General features: G+C 42.4%; 1 protein-coding gene across 3 annotated transcripts; it reads left to right on the top strand.

Moving 5' to 3' along the window:
* Nucleotides 1–376: 376 nt before the first annotated feature.
* Nucleotides 377–18,324, top strand: BIRC7 (baculoviral IAP repeat containing 7). Of its 3 annotated transcripts, none has more exons than XM_026697368.2 (8): nt 377–874; nt 1,795–2,609; nt 4,161–4,260; nt 4,708–4,777; nt 8,760–8,802; nt 11,494–11,565; nt 15,608–15,815; nt 17,788–18,324. In XM_026697368.2, the coding sequence occupies exons 2-7, from the start codon at nt 1,964–1,966 to the stop codon at nt 15,805–15,807; spliced, it is 1,131 nt and encodes a 376-aa protein (XP_026553153.2). In that variant the 5' UTR covers nt 377–874; nt 1,795–1,963; the 3' UTR covers nt 15,808–15,815; nt 17,788–18,324. The 3 variants fall into 3 exon arrangements, with proteins under 3 accessions (XP_026553153.2, XP_087784996.1, XP_087784997.1); XM_087928870.1 differs by having other exon boundaries at nt 786–874; nt 17,732–18,324; XM_087928871.1 differs by having other exon boundaries at nt 786–874; nt 15,608–15,666; nt 17,788–18,014.
* Nucleotides 18,325–18,608: the final 284 nt, after the last annotated feature.

The raw sequence follows: 18,608 nt of genomic DNA, 5'->3' as shown, positions 1-18,608 counted from the left end.
GATAGACCTTTCAGTCAAAGGCAAGGCACAGCTGTGGTCTTTAAAAAAACTCTTATCTAATAGGCAAATACTAGTCCAACAGTTTCTAAAAGCGTCCTGAAAATAATCATTTTATGCTCTGTCCTTTGTGTCAAAAACATTTTATGCTGAAGAACACTAGCCTTTTGGCCCAAATAGCACTTGGACAAAAGGTTTTCATTATGCAAAACTGACAAAATAATCAGGACAAACATAAATGTCCATAACAAAATGTTTGGCCCCTGACTTTATCTCATTAATTATTTGGGCAAACGGATAATGAATTGTTCCTTGAGTTTGTGTATCTTGAGTGGCTAAGGTCCACTGGCCCTTTGCCGTATGTCATTTTGCTGCTATTCCCTCACTTAAATTGAGTGTTGGCATTTGACTGGGAAATTGAGACAGGATATAAAGAAGAAATGTGTTGCTTTTAGAAATATTGTTCAGCATTTGGCAAATGAAAAATCAACTTTTGGAGTAATAATTCAGCAACAGAAAAATTGGGATTATTTAAAATTATATTTTAATCTACAGTATTTCCTCTTTCTACTGGGCCATTTTAGAGGGACTACATTGAAATAAGCAAGATTAAAACAGCATAGCCAACTCACTAAGTTCCATGGCAGAATTAAGGTAGATATTTGATTACTCTAACCACTAGCCACACCATAGTAGTTTGTATCCATAAATCAGGCTGGGAAGTGGTTGCAGCTTTAAATGGCTCATTCCTTACACAAGTTAAGTAATTACCAGGGTGGGGTTAGGAATTTAAAGGCAGCCCAGAAGGCAGTGTTCTAGTTGTGTTTCTAGTTTGTGGCTGAAGAACGTTTGTGTGTGTATGTTCAGTTCTAGTTAGGTAAGTACAAGAATAATAGCACTGTGTTCTGAATTATTTGTGTTGCTGGTTTTAAGACTGAGGTGTAGCTGGCTTCTTCCATAGGCTGCTACATATTTAGCTTCCATACGTGTTTTTCCTGGATATAATTTACAGCTTGTGCTACAATGCAGTTTGTTTCACAAGATGAAACTGGCTGGCTTTTCAATGAGCTTAACTGTGGTTTGTAAGACAAGCAAACTTTTAAGCCAAAGCATGCTAGACTTAAGAGTTCAGTGAAATGTGCATACATTACAATTCTTCTAGTCTAAATTGTGGCTTATTTGGTAAACCACAAGCTGTGGCTTGTTGCAGCATAAGAGGCAGGCTGCTGTGTTTTGAGTAGGTGGTGGAAAGAATATTTAAGGTTCCATGTTTTTGAAGGTGATAGATTTTAGATTTATTTATATATTTGTTTGAGGTAAAATTAAAAAGAGTTATGTCTGACTGCTGATCATTAAGTTGCTGTATCTGTCAATGTAGCTAAATGTCTTAGGTGTGTTGCATTATTAAACATTCTGGTTTGTCAAAAAAGATTCCTTTAAAAGGCATGTGGGGGTATGTCCTCTTTTTTTTTTTTCCTTTTGGCATGGTGAATTGGAGATGCAATGTTCAATGAAAATACTTTCTAAACTGTTCTATACATTTAATGCTTTTGTAAATGGAATAACCACTAAGCATGGTTACTCACAAAATGAGTCACCAAGTGACTGTCCCCCTTTTCCCCCCTGGCATTAACCATGTACACAAAGAATGAAAAGGTTAAAAAAAAGTTTTTCTGCAATTTGTGGAGCCGACGATTGTCTCCAAATATACCCACCCAGAAAACTGATTTTTAGGCTTGAAACAGATTTTAAAGGCTTTATTTTAAAAGCTTCTCCTTTTCTTCCTTCCCTCTCCAGGCCCAAGAAGAACCGGACAGAAAGGCAGTCATTGTCCCAACCCCAACAAATTGGCAGGCTCTAGAAAACCCAGTATCCTTTTTCCATCTGCTTGTTTGGGAGTCTGTTTGGCCTCGGAGTTCAGAGTTTTCCAGAATTTACAGTTGGTCGAGTCAGAGAAGGTTTAGAAATGCAGGCTGGTACGGTGTCAAAACATTTCATCTCATCGGGTGTCCAGCTCGTTACTGATGTTTTGATTAGTCTCCTGTCCAGCAGCTGGGAAATGGGAGATAGCTTTTCTCCAGAGGGGACTCAGGATGAGGGGAGCAGCTCATCTTCAGAGGACACGCAGTGGAGCCCTTTGCATTGGTCAAGATCCAGCATGCAATTAGAGATAAAGCGCCTCCAGACATTTCGCTTCTGGCCGGTGAGCGTTCCTATTTCTCCAGCGGATCTGGCAGCTGCTGGTTTTTATTTTGTCGGTCCTGCCGACACCGTCCAGTGTTTCTGCTGTGGTGGGTTGTTGTACAATTGGGTAGCTGACGAGGATCCTATGGTAGAGCACAAGAAATTCTTCCCGTCGTGCCTGTATGTCCAGGACAAAATGGTAGGAAATTGCCGACAGATGCCTTGGAGCGAAGAACACGGTGACTGCGTAGATGGTCAATTTCTTGGCATGCTACAAAGTTTAAATGTGGAGGAGAGCCCTGCAGGGGGTCAGCCAGAATACCCATATATGGAGACAGAAGGAGATCGGTTGGTGTCGTTTGAGAATTGGCCCTCTTACTCTCCAGTGTCTCCCCAGTTGTTGGCCAGAGCTGGCTTCTTCTACACAGGTATGTGAGAACTGCTTTTGCTGGGTATAACCCAGGTTCCATCTATGTTAATGTAGGGCTTTTGTTATTCCTGAAAGCCCTGGGAGTAGCTCATGAAACTGGTGGCCTTAATATTCTATTTTGTATTTATGTCTGTATTGAATGTATATATATATATATATTTGCATCCCACCTTTATTTTTATAAATAACTGAAGGTGGGGAATATATTTAACACAAGTCTCTCGTCTTTCCTCCACAACAACCACCCTGTGAGGTGGGTTGGGCTGAAAGAGGGACTGGCACAAAGTCACTCAGCTGGTTTTCATGACTCAGGTGGGAAGTTGAAACACACTTGGAGGTTCCATTGGAGGCTTGTTCCATTAAGAAGCCTGGTGCCTTAACCACTAAATTTTGTATAACTCGGAGAGGCATAACTAATGTTCCTGCCTCCTTATTTTCCCCACAACAGCCCTGTGAAGTGGAGTGGGTTCAGAATAATTTGTACAATATCACCTGGTTGGCTTTCATGCCTAAAAGAGGCTAAGAGCACACAATCTCATTTGTAGTCTCTGGCACTTTTGTTCCACTGGAGACTTACTGTAAAAGTGTGCCATTAAAAAAAGGAGAATTTACAGTTGCTGTTAGATGTGTCTACAGCAACAAGCAAATGGTTCCCTATTAAGGAGCAGAGAGTATAGTGTGGACTGTGGAAATTGTTGGCAATTTGCACCTAAGTCATAGACTTTCTGTTTCCTTTGGGAGGAATCCTTTCTTCCAGAGGTGTGCAGCACCTCTCTCCTCCCCCTTCTCCTAAATATTTGGCACCCTATGGAAAATAACACATAGCCGTAGCTTCAGTTGAATATTGAATTTGTAAAGTTGCCCATTTCAACAAGTGACTCTGGGCAGTGAGCAATAACACATTTTTCCTCCCTGCTGCCAGAAAAGGAAGGATTTTTCCATGGAAGTGAATTTACAGGTGCAGAATTTTCTCTAACCTGCCATCGGTTTTCAACTCTTCGGTGTAACTTTTTGGTGATGGTATGCAGGCTTGCAAGCCCCTCTTGAAATCGCAAAACAAACTAAAATGGGGGAATACTTCAGGCTTTGGTTACTAGGAATAGAATTCAATTCTGTCCGGCTTACCTCTCTCTTTTCCTCCACCATTTCCCATGTTAGAATGTCTTAAATTCTGTACGGCTATATAGGCGTCAGGGTTCTGTTGTCCTAAGTGAAAAGTGAATCTGGCCTTGTCACCCCTCGTTTGGATATAAAGATAGATGGACTTTGAGTGGATTTCCTGAATTCTGTACCAATTCTTCGTTTCGTTTGCTTGTTACTATTACTGGGCCCAGCAGCCAGAAAAATCATAGCCATCAAAAGCTGTAGCAGGAAGGGTAGTAATTAATCCATGGCTGGAGAATTCTGGGAGTTGAAGTCCACAAGTGTTAAAAGTTGCCAAGTTTGGGGGTCTCTGTTTAAAACTATGGCAGGGATTAATTACTGGCAATGTTGGTTTGTTTCTGTTGCTCTTGACCAACATGTGATCTTTTGTCATGGATGTTTTCAGGCCAGCAAGATTACGTGCGGTGTTTCTACTGTGATGGTGCCCTGAGGAACTGGGAACAAGGGGATGATCCCTGGATAGAGCACGCCAGGTGGTTTCCAAGGTGATCCATTCTGAAGTACCTATTTTTCTTCCATCCTCCATATCTTGTAGGAACTGACATGGGCAGGCCTTTTTTTGACCCTGAGGTTCAAATGATCTCTTGGGTGTAACTGACAATAGGGAGGGAGTAGAACCACACTCTCCTTGGATTGAAGGATTGTGTCAGCCATGGCTGTTCCCCACCATTCAGTTAGAACAGAAGAAGCTTCTTGGAGAAGTGAAACATTTTTAAGGGAAAAAAACAAAAACAAACGTCCAATTGCCTTTTGGGAAAAACACCCTTGGGACCACCATGATCTGCGTGCCTGAGAATCCCCGTAGGCAGATCCAATGGAAGAGATAACATTTTATACCTCTATGTTGCAATTTGATACTAAGTCACAAACAGTATTTACAACTAACCTTTTATCAGTCTTCTCCCTTACCCCTCTTACCCCAACTTCCACAGATGTGCATTTCTGCTCCAGTCCAGAGGGAGAGATTTCATAAACCAAACTCAAGAATCTAATGTAATGTTGGTGAGTATGCATGCCTCTTCTGATTACAGATTAACAATTGGAAGGGACCTTGTAGGTCATCTAGTCCAACCCCCTGCCCAAGCAGGAGACCCTACACCATCTCTGACAAATGGCAGTCCAGTCTCTTCTTGAAAGTCGCAAGTGATGAAGCTCCCACAACTTCCAAAGGCAACTTCTGTTCCATGGGTTGATTGTTTTCCCTGTCAGAAAATTTATTTCTCCTTGTTCAGTTTCCATCCATTATTCCTTGTCTGGCCTTCAGGTGATTTAGAAAATAGCTTGACCCCTTCCTCCTCTCCGTGACAGCCCCTCAAATATTGGAAGACCGCTATCCTGTCTCCCCTGGTCCTGTATGACTGCAGCTTAAATAATACCTGCTGCTGTTAAAATGTGTAACGGGGGCTCTCTTATTATCTTATTGTGAGTAAAGTGACTGTCGTCCTGGCATGTGTGGGTTCTTCCTCTCTGAGATATACCCAGCCGGGTTTTGGATTTGGCACCAGGGGTGGGGTGGCAGTTTATCATCTAGGAAGTTTTGGAAGCTCTACACTGCAGCTAACTTGGATGTAAGATCCTGTGGTTTAAACTTGGGTTCCAGGGAACAATTTGGCTAGTGGTTGCTGTTATGTCTTCCTTGTTCCACAGTGACATCCTTGACCTAACTGCCTGAATCCATCAGCAAGCTGGCAGTGGAATCCCCCAAGACTGATAGTACCGGGCAGGAGTGGGCTTCAAAAATTTTAGCAACGAGTTCTCTGCCCGGTTGCTGGGTGGGGCGTGGCTTAGTTGGCCTCCTGCACCATAGCCAGGGGTGGGGATCTTTGCCTTCCTGGGCTCTGGAGGCTTTCCTTGAGCCTCTCGGAGGGCGAAAATGGCCTCCCCAGACTCCGGAAGCTCTCTGGAAGCTGGAAACGGGCCCATTTCCGGCCTTCCTGAACTTCCGGGAGGCCCATATTTTCACCCTTCCTGAGCCTCTCTGCATGCCCTGCACTTACCTGCATCCCAAATGGGCCACATGGAGACTCCTGGGAGGGGAGGGGTAAGCGGGGCCAGCAAGGAGTGGAATTTGGGGGTTCTCTGAACTGCACAGAATAGCTGCAAACCCCCAGCAGCCCAGCCCTGGTACTGGGAGACTTTAATTGGAATCATGCCTGATATGGCTCAGGCAGGGGTGGGATTCAAATTTTTTAACAACCGGTTCTATGGGCATGGCTTGGGTGGTGGGTGTGGCTTGTCATGAGACTGGGTGGGTGTGGCTTGGTGGTCATGTTATTGGCTGGGCATGGCCAACTCAATATCACTCACATCGAGGCACGCATCTTCTTGCCTGGCCTCTCATGACTGTGGGGATGCTGCAACAGTCGTAAGTGGGAAAAATGGTCATAAATCACTTTTTTCCAGTGCCATTGTAACTTTGAATGGTCGCTCCACACAAGCAAAGTACTAGCAAAGGAGGGGGGGAAAAACTCCAGAGAAATTCCTGAGGCAGGAAGTCCAGTCCTGCCAAGAATGTAATAAAGGTTAATGGAGAGGCAGTTTCTGTAAGCAACACCAGAATGTTTCCTTCCTGCCTTCCTTACGGGATTAGGCCAGTCATTTCTTCTAACAACCAGTTCTCTGAACTGCTTACAATGTTAACAACTGGTTCTAGCAAATAGGTGCAAACTGGTAGAATCCCAGCCCTCGGCTCAGGAGTTCATGACCTTTATGACAGACATAGACCTGACCAAGTTGCTGAGGGCCCAACACCTACAAGTAGTCCATATGCTAGGTCTCCTTTATTTATTTATTTTTACTCCAAGCAGCTGCAACTTGATTGGAAGGTGAAAGATATCACACAATCACTTTGTCATATTCAAATCTCTCTCTAATTGCTGTTTGGGTTGCTGATGCTACCCTTTCCATGTAGGGAGACCCTTTCCATGTAGGGAGATAAGACCTATTTAATTGGTCTGTTCTGATTGACTAATATTCTGGGTGGGCTCCAAAACTTTTTTTTTTTTCCTCTTTAGCCTGTGGATGTGGACAGTTTGTTCAAGGCCTTTGTCCCTTCCACCTGGAAGGGAGGCATGATAAAGATCTCCAACTGGGTTGCTCCCATATGACCTTTGGAATTCCCTGGTTTTCGGATGAGTTTCAGGGGATTTAAAAAAAAAAAGACTCTTTTGAGCGCCGTTTGAGGAAAAACTGCACACTATTCTGACTATATTAAGGTCATATTAAGAATTACATAGCAGCAATTACAAGAGCAAAATGCATTTCTTCAGTTCGCAGTTGATTAGTAGCTCTGTTGAAAGTGACTGATTCTGTATTTGAGGAATGGAAGGGTCACAAGACTATCGACAGGGCCATTATGCCAAATGTTCTAGGCATTTGACAAACACTCAGATCCCCTCTGAGTTAACCTGTGACTGATCAGGCCCAAAGGGATGGTTGTGTCACTTAGGAAATGATTGACTCTTTGTCAACAGGGTCTGTTAATCCAGCCACTTGTGATTTAGATCTATGCCCCTCTTTGTTGACGGACACACACACGCACACCCCAGGAAATGCGTAAGTTGCATTTGGGCTGTGATAAATTAATTCTTGAGAGAGAGGAGCCTTTTCTGCCTGTCTTGAAGGAAGCAGTAGTAAGGCCTGCCCTCAAAGCTTTTGCTGGGTACAAGAGTTCTGGAAGAATTTTCAACAGAGCTTCCATGTTTGAATAAGATTGTTGAGAAGGTGATTAGATTGCAGCTCTAAAAAAACATTGAAAGAAGGTAATTATCTGGACCAGAGGTGGTATTCAGCAGGTTCTGACCAGTTCTGGAGAACCAGTAGCGGAAATTCTGAGTAGTTTGGAGAGCTAGCAAATACCACCTGTGAATCCCGGCACAGCTGATCGTAGGAACAGCTGATTGTCAGGAAGGGGGAAAAAATACCTTAAGGAGTGACTGGGCGGGGCGAGCATCAGGCGGGCAGGGCGAGGGAGCGGCTACTGGATCAGGGGCGTGGCCAGCCAGAAGTTACTACCAGTTCCGTGACCCACACCAAATCCTTGCCACCAGTTTGTCTGAACCAGTACGAACTGGCTGAATACCACCACTGATTATGGGGGCATCCACTGGTCTGCAAACTGCACTGATTACCAAGAAGCAGCTGGCCAGCATTCAAGGGGCTGGTTGTCCTTTATTTAATAAATCCTCATCCCACGAGAGACTGCCTCTCTTTCACGTTTCTGCCATCCCAGTAAGATCTGACATATCCATCATGTCCTTTTTGTTAAGCAACGGTATCTAACGGGACCTAGTGAGTGTGTTTTCTCTGGCGCATCCCACCCACACCTTCCAGGTTTAGACTCCCCCAACCTGCAAGTCTCTAAACAATCTCTGAAAATCTGTATTTTTCCCAAGACATTGGGATGGGTCACGGAGTGGCTCATTTGGCATACGGTGCCTGGTTCAGGCAAAGTACACATAGATGTCCATTTAGAGTCATTTGTTTCTAGTGACCACTCGGCACTGACAAAAATGACCTAGGACTATTTTTTTTTCACACAACTGTTGCAGCATCCCCATGGCCGCGTGATCAAAATTCAAAGGCTTGGTTTGTATTGATGGTTGCAGTGTCATGTGATCCTCTTTGTGACCTTCTGACAAGCAAATTCATTGGAGAAGTCAGATGCACTTAGCTGAATTACTCACTTAATAACTTCAGTGATTCTCTTAACCATGGTGTCAAGAAATGTTGTAAAATGGGGCAAAACTCATTTAACGACTGCCTGGCTTAGCAACGGAAATGTTGGGCTGTGGTCGTAATTTAAGGACTCCCTGTATGTCCGTTGCTCCAGTTTTACCTTTGCTGTTACATTTACCTTTGTTTTGTTTTTAATATTTGCCTTTTAATCTCTATGCCATCCAGAACCTGTGAGTTTGGTGGCTCTATACCTTAGAAATTAATACAGTCTTCTCTTTGGTGACACCTACTTTGTCTTGGTTTTCAGGAAGACAACTTGCATTGGTCTGAATATTCAGAAAGCTCTCACGGTAGGTAGAAAAAAGGCTTATGTCCTGCTTAATGTTGGTAACATTGTTAGTGCTGACTTCTTAGGCTTTGAACTTCAGGTGGGAGACCCCAGTGCTCTTTGCACAGTATCCCACAAGCCTACATTTTAGACTTAACCTATAAGGATGGATGTCTTATTTCCACCTTATTATGTGCATTTTTAGTATCAGCAACAGGTTTTTTTAGCAACAGGTAACTTCACTTGACAACTTAGTGCCTTTCAAACAGCATTGAAAATAAACTGGATTGAAATTGGTTCTCACTCTTAAAGCGATTGCAGTAGCCCTACAGTCATCTGACCAAAATTCAGCCACTTGCCAATTGTGTTAATGATGGTTACAGTATCCCAAGGTCATGTGTTCATCATTTACAGCCTTCCCAGACATATTCTGACAAGTAAAGTCATTGAGGGAAGCTTGATTTGTTTAACAACCATGCCAAAAATGCATATTACAGATAACCAGAGTTGGAAGGGACCTTGTAGGTCATCTAGTCCAATCCCCCCCAAGCGGGAGACCCTACACCATTTCTGACAAATGGCAGTCCAATCTCTTCTTGAAAGTCTCAAGTGATGAAGCTCCCACAATTTCCGAGGGCAAGCTGTTCCATTGGTTGATTGTTCTCACTGTCAGAAAGTTTCTCCTAATTTCTAGGTTAAATCTCTCCTTGTTCAGTTTCCATCCATTATTCCTTGTCTGGCCTACAGGCACTTTAGAAAATAACTTGACCCCTTCCTCCCTGTGGCAGCCCTTCAAATATTGGAAGATCTCTATACTGTCTCCCCTGGTCCTTTTCTTCACTAGACTAGTCATGCCCAGTTCCTGTAACCGTTCTTCATATGTTTTAGCCTCTAGTCCCCTAATCATCCTTGGTTGCTCTTCTCTGTACTTTTTCTAGAGTCTCAACAGCTTTTTTTTTATAGTATAGTGACCAAAACTGGATGCAGTACTCTAGGTGTGGTCTTACTAAGGCTTTATAGAGTGGCATTAGTACCTCACTTGATCTTGATTGTATCCCTCTGTTAATGCTTGTAAAATCTTCCTCCTTAGGATCGCATTAAACACACTTCGACGTGCTTGTGTTTTCTGTGACTTCCCTGGAGATCACTGTCCCACAATTTTTTTGAACACTGACTCACTTCTGATTTAAATATAATTGTTGACCTGATCCCTTGTCCTTTTTTTTTTTTTTAAATCCTGGTTTCAATCATATAGGGTGATTGTAACACTGGGCATGCTGCTAAAAGCTTCATGCAGACTAAGGCCTACCCAAAGATGAGCAACTAGTGATTTCCAGAGCATGTTTGTTACGTAAAAGGTGTACGTAGAATGACAGCATGGGGTCTCTAATAAGAGTTTATACTTTCGTTGTCAATCAGACCTGTTTAAAAAAAAACCTTGCACAGACAAAGAGGTGTAATTGTCTTAATACGTCAGTATTCTCTGCAGGTATAAACGTTTTCACCATGGATACTACGAAACTCCATTCTTTCCATCTGTATTATGTCATTTAGCTTATCTGTGAGCAAAATCTGGAAACTTCTCTCTAGTGGAGAAACAAAACAAGGCTTCTCATTTTTGTTTGATGCCAAATAAAAGTGTAGGTATCTTGAAAGCTGCATTGCCACACGGGCTTGCAGTTCACAGATTATTATTATTATTTATTAGACTTACAAGCTGCCCATTTTGCCATCTGAATTAGATAATCCGTGTGTGTTTACATATATATGGAGCGGTGTGTCAGCCCCCTCTTCCTCTTTAATAGAAGAAAATGGAGAGAATAGTTGCACTGAAATACTTGATTGGAATAAACAAAACTCAAAAGTTCCATATAAGGGCAGCTTCAGTGTCATATTTAGTCAAAGCTTCATATAGAAAATACGTATATTGTAAACCGTAATTTACACAGCTCTTATGTTTTAAAAAAAGTTGAATCTGTTTAGTGCACCAGCATAACATGTGAATTGAGTAATGTGTCTATCCCTCATGTGGGTTCTCTCCTAAGCTCCTATTCTTGGCAGCTTTAGCTCTAACAACAAATGGAGAAACTTCTAAAGAAAACTACAACAATGAATAACTATCCATTAGGTGCCCTACCTCCACCGATACCATTGTTTCCAGGAAGTCACCATGTGCTCTGCACCACTTGCCTCCAGCAGAAATGAAAAATTACCGTTGATGGAAATATGGAATATGCGTGTGCAGATAAGTCCAAAATCGAGGGAAGGATCTTGTTACTTCTGGCAAGCATTTCAACATAAAGAACAAGTTCAGAAGTTTGTTCTGACGGTGTCCTTTGAAGATTGAACTGCGTACCGAAATGTCTGTGGAGATTCTCAGTTATCCAGGTCATGGTTGTCCCAAAGGTGCCTTTTTTCAAGAGGCGACTGGATTTCCTTTGTTTTTCCCGCAGAGCTTTCGCTTCTCATCCAAAAACGTCTTCGGTTGTTCTCATCCATCTTCTTCATCGAGAAGCAAAACGTCTTTAAGGAAAAACAAAAAGTCCCGTTGGGTTTTGAAAAGGCAACTTTGGGACAACTGTGTAGGGAGTTATTTTGGATAACTTCTGCAAAGGTCTTTGACCTACTGACAGACTTCCTTTTGGACAAAGGCAGATATCCTTCTGAGCATTGTCTTTTAATGCACTCTCTTATTCTTCTCCTATTCATACAGAGTCTATGGAAAGAGAACCAGATCCTTGGAGAGTAAAAAGAGAGGCACAAGTGGAATGCTCCCATAAGCCAGGTAAGGATTACTGCAGGTGGAGAACAACTGCAAAGAAAAAGTAACAAGGATGTTACTAGTGGCAAATGCTAGCAGCAAATCATTACTGTTTACTACTGGTATCTATTAGATGCAGAAAACTGATGTCAGAAAAAGACCTCGTGATCCATCGAGTCTGCCCTTTAAGGTGTTTTTCATTTTGTTTATTTTTAACATTTTTGTCGGATGATGGACACGTATAGATCCCAAGCATGTTTAAACTCGGCTACTGATGATTGACCGACTACCTCCGCTGGAAGTTGGTTCCAAGCTTCCACTACTCTTTCGGTGAACTAAAATTTTCTAACATGGCTTTTTGAACTTCCCGCCTGTCGTTCTGAGGTTATGCCCCCATGTTCGTGATTTTTGCTTAATATTGAAAACGCTGCCTTCTAGAACCTTCTTCACTCCCTTAATATATTGAAAGGTTTCCATCAAATCCCGCTTCCCCTTCTATCCTCCAGGCTATATTCAGTTCCTCCAAGCTCTCCTGAGATTGTCTGTTTTGTCCTTAGACCACGCACCATTTTTGTTCCCCGTCTCTGGACTCCCTCGATCTTATCGATATCTTTTTTTAAGTAGGTCTCCAGAACTGCACACAGTATTCCACGTGGGATCTGCCCAAAGCCCCATATAGCGAGAGTAGCTCGATACCCGTGCTTCGCTATGAAACTCTGTGGTTGGGCTTAGTTTTGGGGGAGGAAAATAAGGGGAAAAATTCTGCCTATCAGCATCCATCGGTATTCATCTGGCTGGCGTCCTGTCAGTGTGTGAGAGAGTTGAGGGCTGTTTGGAAAGTGAAACAGTATTTGCTATGTGAGCAAGAAGGAGACAGCAAGGAGCCTGGGTGTGGCTTAACTCAACTGTTCTGTACTAAAGCTGGTTGTTGCTGTGAAAGTAAAACTGAAACGCCTCTCCTCTGCTTGTGTTTTGCATTTGGAACAGATTTCTTTCCAGGTGGGGAGGGGGAGTAGAACTCCTTAGCATCAGAGCGTGTTAATAATAATAATAATATAGGAAATAGTAAATGCTCTGATGGTCATTTCGAAAAATCCTTTCTTAGTGAGCACCTAGAAGCCAAGAGGAACATACATGTCAAATTTCAAGTTTGTAGGCTTTACGGTTCTGGAGATTTTGTGATGATGCTCAAGTGATATTTCATTTTTATATATACAGATTAGGACCTCCTTTGTCCTGCTGGTGATCCCTTTAGTGATACATCCCAGAGTTTTGTTTTCCTTCACAGTTTCATAGACCACGCCGTTCACTCATTTTTGCAGTCACCTGCTATGAACACTGTCCTTTTCTTCGCTTGTTCTGTCTAACATTCTATCTCCAGTTCCATACCCTGCCAGCGAATTCTTCCCTCCGCCCCCCCGAAGTGCACCATCTACTGCTTTTGCTAGAAATCAGTCAACGGTCATGACTTTGGGTGCCTCCACATCCCAGACCAATTTGAAAGCATTTTTTCTCCCCGGTGTCAACACAAAAGTGGTAGACTTGAATTAGACTGAAGCTGAATAATTACTGCCTTAGCTGCAACGCGCAAAACCACGACAAAAATGGGTGGCATTTTGTCTTCGGAGCTCTTTCCGGGATCCTGAATTGTTTGAGTCTTGTAAAAGAATCAATAGTTTGATAGCTTTACTTCCATTCAGTAACAAAGCCAGAAGGAGCAGGAGCGATGTCAACAAGGGTTTAAATTAGTCGCTCGCTTAATCAGAACATTAATCAGAGTAGAGTTGTAAGGGGCCTTGGAGGTCTTCTAGTCCACCCCCCCCCCCGCTCAAGCAGGAGATCCTATACCATTTCGGACAGGTGACTGTCCAGTCCCTTCTAAAAGAGGCTTCTAGTTTCTCTTCAGCAGGAGAAAATACCTCTGTAAAATGCCAGGTTGCTGGGTTTGTTTTTTTTGGAATTACCTTTGTGTGGGATGGGAGTGAAGGACCAGGACAATGATATTTGCTATGTTGAATTGATCTGCAATGTTCTCAGCCTATACAATTGGCAGAACAGAGGACCGCTGCAGATTGCTTTCAGATTGCATGGGGGGTTTGAGTTAATGAAATCCTTGACAGTCTGAATGTGCCTTAAGTCTAAATCAAATTAAATGTATGAACCTGGAATCATTACAGTGGGCTGTCAAGTCAGTGTCAGCTTTTAGCAACCATGGAGATAATTTTTATCCCCCAATTGTGTCCTGCAGGTCTTCTAACAGGATAGCCATTTTTTGGGGTAATTGAGTCCATCCCACTCTGATAGTTGAGTCTTCCTCTTCTTTTCTCTTCCATTTCTTGGAATAGCTAAGTGTCACTTCTTCTTGGAAACATGAGAATAAGCACCGTTCTTACGTAACGCAATTCTTCTACTGCAAAAGCAGTCTTTTTTAGCTCCATGCTTCCTAATGTGCTGGCTGGGGAATTCTGGGAGTTGCCATGCACACATCTTAAAGTCACTGAGGTTGAGAAACATTGAAAACGTATTGTGCCTTTCACTGATGCTTGACAACATGGTCAGTGATAAAACTCGCAGTTCATCTTACCTAAATGACAGTTGATGGATAAAGTTGGTACATGTCTGTGGAGATTCTCAGTCATCCAGGTCATGGTTGTTCCAAAAGATGCTTTTTCAGGAGGCAACTGGACTTTCTTGGTTTTTCTTTGAAGACGTTTCGCTTCTCATCCAAGAAGCTTCTTCAGCTCTGACTGGGTAGTGGAGAATGGAAAAAGTTATATTCCTTGCAGACTGCTGGTCATTTGCATCCTTTTAGAGAGTATTTCAGGCCACTTGGAGGTTTGTCTGTGTCCTCAGGGTCACCCGAGTAATGCAAATAGGTGTGGAGCTTTCTCGGAACTGCTGAATGCTGTGTTGTGGAGCTGTGTTTTCTGCAAGATGTTTTTTGCCCTGTTTCCTTTCACTATTGAGCACAGGCACAGAAGCTTCTGGGATAAGAAGCAAAATATCTTCAAAAAAAGTCCAGTTGCCTCTTTAAAAAAGCATCTTTGGGATAAAATTGGTGCATACTATTTTGGTGAATCTTGTTGTGAGGCTTTTTATGCAAGGCAACAACTTCATATAACAACTTTCCCCCGCAAAAATGGGATGTGCCGCTTGACTTATGTGCACAAACGATATCCCAATAGATTCCCCATAAATGAAAGTTGAGCTCATTATCACTGCATCAAACTTTACAATCTCCCACGTGGTCCTAGATTGCGAGTGCAGAGTAAGGTGGACTCGTCCTTCCAAGGTTGATAAAATGAGGACCCAGATCGTTGGGGGCAATAGGCTGACTCTGTAAACCACTTAGAGAGGGCTGTAAAAAGCACTGTGACTGTTGGTATCTGACACCAATGAGATTGGCCAAAATGTACTCTAATATGAATCCAAGGTGCTGGAAATGCAAACAGAACCAAGGTACTTTCCATCATATGTGGTGGTCATGCCCAAAAGTACTGGACTAAAATATGGAGTTGGATACAAGAAATACTGGAAGATCGGATAGAGTTTAAACCGGAATTGTTCTTGTTAGGAATAATTAAAGGAAAATATAGTAAAAAGATTAAATATATTCTACTACATATATTGACAGCAGCAAGGGTAGCATTCACACAATGTTGGAAACAAAATAACACACTGTCAGAGGAATTCGTAATTCAAATTTTTTTTAGATTGTGCTGAAATGGATAAACTTACATTAAAATTAAAGGGTAAAGAAGAATCGGAGTATTACGAAGTTTGGGACAATTGGTACAATTGGTTGAACAATAGAAATAAGAATAATAGAGATAAAATTATAGACAAATGTATATGAGTGTATATAGATGTATATATTTATATGAGATTGGTATGGGTAATAATGATGTCACTGTACCGTTAATGTTAAGATCAAGATTTGTAAAATGTGAAAAAGAACAATTTTTTTAAAAAAGCACCGTGAAGCTATATGTAAGTCTTTAGTGCTATGGCTAATGCTAATCCAACTTCCAACCGCCTTCCTAAGGGATCCCTTCTCTATCTCCAGAATCGACCACCAGCATGGAAGAAAAACTGCGCCGGCTTCAAGAGGAGCGGATGTGCAAAGTGTGCATGGACAAAGACGTGTCCATTGTGCTGGTTCCTTGTGGCCACCTAGTGGTGTGTGCTGAGTGCGCTCCTAATCTGAGGCGCTGCCCCATCTGCAGAGGGGTCATTCGGGACAGCATGAAGGCCTTCTTGTCCTGACCTGAAAGGTAAGGAAAGCGTTTGAATCCTTAACAGAAGAGAACTTGGCAACTTCTGAATGTAGGCAAAGCAGGGGCGGAAATCCAAATGAATTTCACGTTGAACAAAAAATACTGTTAATCTGTGAGGACCTCGGTGCTCTCTGAGCTTGGCGTTTTTAGAGTAGGGATAGGGATAGGGAAAGAGATAGGGATAGGGATAGGGATAGACTAGACTAGACTAGACTAGACTAGACTAGACTAGACTAGACTAGACTAGAACAGAACAGAACAGAACACAACAGAACAGAACAGAATTCTTTATTGGCCAAGTGTGATTGGACACAAAAGGAAGTTGTCTTGGTGCAAATGCTCTCAGTAGACATAAAAGAAAAGATACATTCATCAAGAATCAAGAATCATAAGGTGCAACACTTAATGATAGTCATAGGGTACGCTAAGCAACCAAGTCATACTAGGAAACAGTCAATATAAATCATAAGGATACAAGCGACAAAGTCACAGTCCTGCAGTCACAAGTGGGAGGGGATGGGCAATAAGGAGGGATGAGAAGATTAACAGTAATAGTAGTGCAGACTTTGTAAATAGTTGGACAGTGTTGAGGGAATTATTTGTTTAGCAGAGTGATGGCATTCAGGAAAAAAAACTGTCCTTGTGTCTAGTTGTTCTGGTATGCAGTGCTCTATAGTGTCGTTTTGAGGGAAGGAATTGAAGCAGTTTATGTCTGGGATGTGAGGGGTCTGTAAATATTTTCACAGCCCTCTTTTTGACTCGTGCAGTAGGCAGGTCCTCCATGGAAGGCAGGTTGGTATTAATTGTTTTTTTTCTGCAGTCCTAATTACTCTCTGAAGTCTGTGTCTGTCCTGTTGGGTTGCAGAACCAAACCAGGCAGTTATAGAGGTGCAGATGATAGACTTTTCTTGCAGACATTTCATTACCAAACTAGGTAACATCATCAGTGCTTGAAGGGAGCGGGGTTTGATCTTATTTTTATATACTAGTGGCTTGTCCCATCAATGCTTGGTGGATTCTTGAGTAAGTGGTTGTTTAGTGTTATTTGTCTATGTTACCCCTTGATTGGGGTATTGTTTACTTGATTACCGGTCTAGTGTTAATTACCAGTCTAGCGTTGATCTGGGTTCCTTCTACTGGTATAAAGCAGGGTGCCCTCTAATAAGTAGTACTTAATGAAGGCCTGAGGTACTGTAACTGAAGGTTCAGGATGGAGAGAGATTTCCTTCATCTTTTCCTTCCATTATCACTTGGCCCTCAATTGGATAGCTCAAAGGTAGCCCAATCTACTCCAAGCTAGCCAAGCCAAGTGTTTTGAACCTCATCTGTTCCAGCCAGTAGATGCCCAGCTGCTAGTTAAGCTTTCATTGCTTTGTCACATTGCCTTGATGGTGGGATAGCCATGGAAAAATTAGGCAGACGTGTACCAAATTATCAGCTGCCATTCATTCCCCACAATACAGATAGTCCTCTACTTACAGCCGCTGTTGAACCCAAAATTTATGTTGCTAAGCGAGACAGTTGTGAAGTGAGTTTTGTCCCCACGTTACGACTTTTCTTGCCGCAGTTGTGAAGTGAATCACGGCAGTTGTTAAGTCAGTAATGCGGTCGTTCAATGAATCGGGCTTCCGCCCATTGACTTTGCTTGCCAGAAGGTCACAAAAGAGGATCACGTGACACAAACACACACACACACACACACACACACACACACACACACAAGGGGACACTGCAATGGTCATACATACGAGTCAGTTGTCAAGGGTCTGAATTTTGATCATGTGACCACAGGGAATGCTGGAACGGTCGTAAGCGTGAAAAAAACAGCCATAAGTCACTTTTTTTTTTTCAGTGATGTTGTAACTTTTGAATCATGGTCGTTAAACCTAAGTCGAGGATTATCTGTATTTAAGGCAAAGTTGAGAAACAGCAGGCAAATCTGTCACAAGGAAATGTCTTGCCTTTTCAGAACGTCACTTCACAGCAACTTAACCCTTCCTTTGGCCCAGGAAGACTCGACTCTGCCCAAGGAACCAAACAAGGACTTGAATAAATATACTACTGGGGTGCTTGATTTATTTATTTATTTATTTGACTTTGCTGATCGGGCTGCCCGTTTCCAAAGACAAAAGGACTCGCCTCCTTCCTCTGAACCCTACAGCCACCCGATGATCTTGCAGATGTTGCTTCTTTGAGACCTCCTTCAATTTCAAAGATGAAAGATTACAAAAACCATTTCAAGGTTTCTCCTGTGGAGAGACTGACGGCTTTACTGGGGGTTGGGGGGAATTGTTTAAAGCACATTTGGAACCGTTCAATTCCCAATTCTTACTTGTATAAGTTTTTAAAGCAGATAATTCGGAGTAAAAAAGTATGTGTGTGTGTTTTGACTTGGAATGGTTTTCTTTTAAGAGAATAAAATAACCTACCTTTGTGGAACCATTTCTAACGATTTCTGTCAACATTTATCGATTTATGATTGCATTAAATTTACAAACTACCTGAACTCTTGTTATTTCTTTCCCACTTTTATTATTTTTATAAACGACTCTAGGCATGTGAACATGTCTAATATTTTTCCCTCTTCCTATTTTCCCAACAAGAACTCTGTAAGCTAAGTTGGGTTGAGGGAGAGAGAGAGACTGGTCCAAACTCACCCAACCGGGGGGTGGAGGGTGGGGAGGGTTATTGAAAAGAGCCTCCCTGAAGATTGTATTACTTTTGGAGTCGGGCATCCCCTGGGCTACCGTGTTATCGCCGGCAAAACCTTCTAACCTAGAAGGACCAGTG

The sequence above is a fragment of the Pseudonaja textilis genome, chromosome 3, assembly GCF_049901715.1.
Source record: "Pseudonaja textilis isolate UNSWEBS1 chromosome 3, rPseTex1.2, whole genome shotgun sequence".
In the NCBI taxonomy this organism is placed as follows: domain Eukaryota; kingdom Metazoa; phylum Chordata; class Lepidosauria; order Squamata; family Elapidae; genus Pseudonaja; species Pseudonaja textilis.
This window is presented reverse-complemented; position numbering and strand designations above follow the sequence as displayed.